Raw genomic sequence first — 4567 nt, 5'->3', positions numbered from 1 at the left:
GATACTTGAACAAATGTGGATGTATAAACATATTTTATGAATAGACCATGAAAACATAACTGAAAAAATACCAATTTCGCGCCTGCAAATTTATCGATTTACCTATCGTTAGGATTAAGTAACGATAAGAATTGCAATATATGCGAAAAAGATGGCTACTTGCTCAGGTTGAACTGCACTCAGTATTGGAAAGAGCTAAATGAAATTCAAAAATCAGATGCAACGGCATAAATGATTAGAAAAAAGAACGTAAATGAACAAATGGAACACAAAAGTAATATTTCGCGTGCAATTATATGAACTATATTATATAAAAATAAGCACACAGCCAAAAAAAAAAAAATACATTGTTCTTGGGAGATGCTGGTTGGAGGTTGGAGATGTACCCTCTTGCCTGTTACACACCCCTGCACAAATGCAGTAGACACATTATACCACATTTTTTAAATAGTTGCATGGTATTAGATAAATCAATGTGCGAATTGCCCACCAATTCGTTTGTGCTTGCAGCCCTGGTCAACATAGCCTTGTAAGTGTTGTAAAGGTAGAAAAAGTAATTTCAAGTTTTCAGTTAAAATATTTCTAAAAAACTGAACACGTCTCGACTTGCAACTAATGAAAAAAAAAGGAAAAAAAAGATGCAAACTTTCTGAAAAGTATTCCAAAATGGTGGCAAGCAAGTTTGTAGCATTGACCGGAAACGTAGCCATGCGTGGACGGAAGAAATTGCAAAAATGGATACCAGAGATGATGCCGATCTTTATAATATTTAGTTATTTAGAGGGTGCGGTTCAATCCACTTTTCGACTGCGCATTGAAGCTACCGCAATGGCCGTTATTATCGACAGCTCGGTATTGGTGGGCGGCATTTACGTTGTGTTCGATATTCTTGTAATTTTAAGCGGCGCTGGACTGATTGCGTGCCACAAGAGCGAAACTGTGGCCGTCTCCTTGTTGCTGCTGCACCACACGCTGCATTGTTTCTTTTTCACCATGTGGAGCTTGAATCAGGCCCTGCACGATTTCGTGGACGTGGGCACATTGCTGCTGCTGCTGGCGCTGCGTAAGCGCGAACGTGTTACGTTCGAGGGGGGGCTGAGGCAACAGCGCAACGTGCAACGCCTGCTGCTAGTGGCACGCGTCTGCATGTGCGGCATCTATGCGCTGTGGTGCCGCGAAACTGAGAATGTGCGTCCTGCCAACAGCCCGGGGGCATATATCTGTTTAATCCCAAATCGTTTTCACTTTATATAGGTAATCAATGATCGCTTTGCCATGGTCTGCGGCATCTGCGTGCTGCTCGGCTTCTACTGCCAGCTGGCGGCCAGCCTGACGGTCCTGACTCTGATTTGGCACGACTGTTGCATGGTGAACTGGTCCTTCATGCTCGGCTGGGATGATCTAACGATTAGTGTGTCCATGATAAGTTCACTGATTTTAAAAGTGGCCGGATATTTGCTAATGGCGCGTCTCGGCGCCGGAAAGTGGTCCCTAGACGCTCGCCTCTAGCTGCCAGTGCAGCACTTCATCAAATACCAAAGAGCTCGGACACGTGCTTCAATGGCTCAACTGAAGCTGGATTAATAAAAACTCCTCAAGCATTACGAGCCAAAGTCGCCCATTTGCCTTCTTTTTTTTTTTGTCTGAAGGTCTGCTAAGACATTTACATACAATTACGTACGGGGCCCCCGACCCACCCACTGCCGCCAACGAAGTAACTATACAAATACTTGGCTCTAGCTTTTTGTTGTACCCTGTAGTCATTAAAAATGGCTAAAAAGCAGAGGGTATAATAGGCAGAAGGGGCATTATAGGCCCGATGACGAACTTCACTTCTCTAAAGCGTACGAAAACAAGTTTCTCGCAGACTTGGTTAATTTTACAGCATCGATAAATTGCTTCGCTTCTGCGAGATCGATAAGAATCGATATCAAATTGCTAGAGTTATCGAATTTGGCATGTGTTTTCCGTCTGTTAACTTCACATTACGATAACGAGCTTCACTTCTCTAAAGCGTAAGAAAACTCTAGTTTCTCGCAGACCTGGTTAATTTCAAGGCATCGATAACTTGCTTCTGCGAAATCGATAAGAATCGATATTCTATTTCTAAAGTAATCAAATTTGGTATATTTTTCCATGTCATACACTTTAAAATAAAATACAATTTAATATAACATCTCCAGTCATCCCCAAATTGGAAAAGCAACTTTTTAAATGTACTCTTCCGATTTGGAATATGCACACCTCTAACTATTGTCTTGTGTGTGCGTAGGATATCGCTTAGTCGAGCAACTTGTAATTATTTGTAACTGCCCTTATCGCACCAACAGCCAATCGCTTTTTATGCCCAGCACCTGGCTCATGATGAGCACTTGAGCGGCCTTTGATTCGTTGTCTGTTTCTTCATTATGTTTCACTTTGTTTCGTTTCGCTTTCTTTTGCGTAAATTATTGAAAAGTCTCGAGTTGTAGCACTCAGTGCTTAAGCGGATTTACCTTACACACGCCACACACACACACCCCCAGCTATCTACTTTTGGACTTTTTTCTCACTTTTTCCGTGGACTTAAAAGGGAAATGGAAGACAACAGCAAGAGCGGCAATGTGGCGTGTTAAATGCAACAGCATGAGGCACAAGTCAGCGGCCAAGTGGGCGGGTTAAGAGGCCCAACACAGCCGTTAATGAGTTTTTCGGCACAGGCGTTGCATTGGGCATGCATTTAACAACCAGCGCAGCGGAGCAGAAGCCAGCGTTGACCTTCGCTCTTGACTTAAAACCCATTTGCATAAGCGCCGCCATCTTCATGCGAGTGCACCCGTTGAAGGAGCGCTCGTCCTGCTGCAGGAAACCGCCAACTGGCGATGAGCGAATGGCAACTGGCGAATGGCGCCTGCTGCCTTCCTGCCGTACTGACCATGCTCGACTGCTTTTGTTTATCCAACTGACGTGGCTTGTAAGCTTGTCCGGATTGCGTTGCCTTAATTAAAAATCGGCAGCGATTTATTGACCAAGCGTAAATGCAGTTGACAGCGTGATACACAAATAAACATTTAAATAAAAAACAACAGCAGCAGCAATAAAAACAATGCAACAGCAAATGGGCAGAGCTGCGGCTTAAAGCAGTCAACGATAAAGCTTAGCAGGGTTAGCTTTGAGTCAAATATATTAAAACTAGCCCGAATACCACAGCCTTGCCCGTGCTACGTATAAAATATGATGAGGAGATTTGACCGAGTTATGGGGATGGGAAATTTTGATCTTTGTCTATATAGGATATTTGAGGGTTTTAATTTTCACATGAATTTCGACCAAAAATAATGTTGCCTGACTTAGATGCCAAATTAATCTAGAAGCCAATCCATGAACAAAGATTTTTGAAAATGAGTTTCAGGCCGATTAAACAGTTTTATATATAGAGATGTTATTCATTGCAGTGTTGTAAAACTATTTAAATTGTTTGATTTTATGACACTTGTTGCAGTGTTGTGAAACTTTAAAAAATATACCATTTATGCCAGTTTAAATAATACAGACAGATGAGTTTTTTTTTGCCCCACCTTATATTATTTTGCATACTAAATTTAACAACTGTTATTATACAACACTGCTAACCAGAATAAATCAATGCTTCTTGCAGTTTTGTATGCTTTTTAACACGCTTGTTGTTTTTTTCTTAAATATAAAATTACACAGCACTTCCTAACAGGATTATTCAGAGCTGAGACCACATCTTGGCCAAATATCCTACTTATTCCTTGGGAGCCGGCGCTGGCCACAGAACTGCTTGAAGAAGTGCGCGCCCTTTTGCGCAGAACGAATGCAAAAAGGACTTGTCATAAAAGTGCAGCCATGTAATTTTCTAAATGAAAGCAGAGGAGCAGCCAAAAAAGCTAAGAAAATGTATTAAAATGCAGGCCACCGCAAAACAAACAACAGCACTAACAAAACAACAAAAATTCTAAACAGAACGCAATTTTCGCAAGTTGTATTAAAAAATTGTTGTAAAGGGGACAGAAAAAATGCAAGAAGAAGGCGAAAAAAAATAAATAAAATAGAATGACAAACGGTTTGCTCAACAAGAAATATGCAAATGCAAATCTGCCTCGACGTCAGCGAGGTGGATTAGGAGGCGCACAGTGCGCGGGCGTGACACGTGGCGTATGAGCAACAACATTGCGTATACGTATGCAAATGTGTTTAATTAAAATGGTGCAGCCCGCCCGCATGTGTGTGTGCGTGTGTGAGTGTGTGCTTCTGTTTAACGGTTAATGCACATAGCAACATTTCGCATTTGCATAAGTAAAGCAAACTAAATACTCGCTGAATTGCGCAAGTGCGAGACAATGCAAAGCCGCAGCAGCTGCAAAGCCGACCCCGCACAATAAAATTATCCTCTCTCCCCCCACCAAAACCAACCTGCTGGGTAACCTCTATAGGCAGGTCCCCGGTTGAGTATTTAAATCTATTTACCTGCTGCTGCTGCTGCTGGCAGTGCAGATAAGAGTAATCAAATAGTCGTAAAGTTCGAGAGTGTGTGTATAATTAATTTGGCAAACGCCAGTAAAAA

The 4567-nt window shown here is 42.0% G+C and overlaps 1 protein-coding gene and 1 long non-coding RNA gene across 2 annotated transcripts; both read left to right on the top strand.

Moving 5' to 3' along the window:
* Positions 1–594: 594 nt before the first annotated feature.
* Positions 595–1621, top strand: LOC135427670 (uncharacterized). The gene is made up of 2 exons (XM_064681244.1): positions 595–1188; positions 1255–1621. Exons 1-2 carry the CDS (start codon positions 616–618, stop codon positions 1507–1509), a joined length of 828 nt encoding a protein of 275 aa, XP_064537314.1. The 5' UTR covers positions 595–615; the 3' UTR covers positions 1510–1621.
* A 1977-nt stretch (positions 1622–3598) lies between these two features.
* LOC135427700 (uncharacterized) lies at positions 3599–4064 on the top strand. Its single transcript, XR_010436115.1, has 2 exons — positions 3599–3641; positions 3694–4064. It is a non-coding gene; the product is annotated as an uncharacterized LOC135427700 (long non-coding RNA).
* The last annotated feature ends 503 nt before the right edge of the window (positions 4065–4567 follow it).

The sequence above is a fragment of the Drosophila montana genome, unplaced genomic scaffold, assembly GCF_035044405.1.
Source record: "Drosophila montana isolate Dmon_TW-CO22-7 unplaced genomic scaffold, ASM3504440v1 contig_2192_1, whole genome shotgun sequence".
NCBI lineage: Eukaryota > Metazoa > Arthropoda > Insecta > Diptera > Drosophilidae > Drosophila > Drosophila montana.
This window is presented reverse-complemented; position numbering and strand designations above follow the sequence as displayed.

Excerpts from the sequence above, each read along its gene's own strand:
- LOC135427670 (XM_064681244.1), top strand. The coding sequence starts at position 616 with ATGAAAAAAAAAGGAAAAAAAAGATGCAAACTTTCTGAAAAGTATTCC. Across the intron at positions 1,189-1,254 it reads GGTGCCGCGAAACTGAGAAT|GTAATCAATGATCGCTTTGC; the intron begins GTGCGTCCTGCC and ends CACTTTATATAG.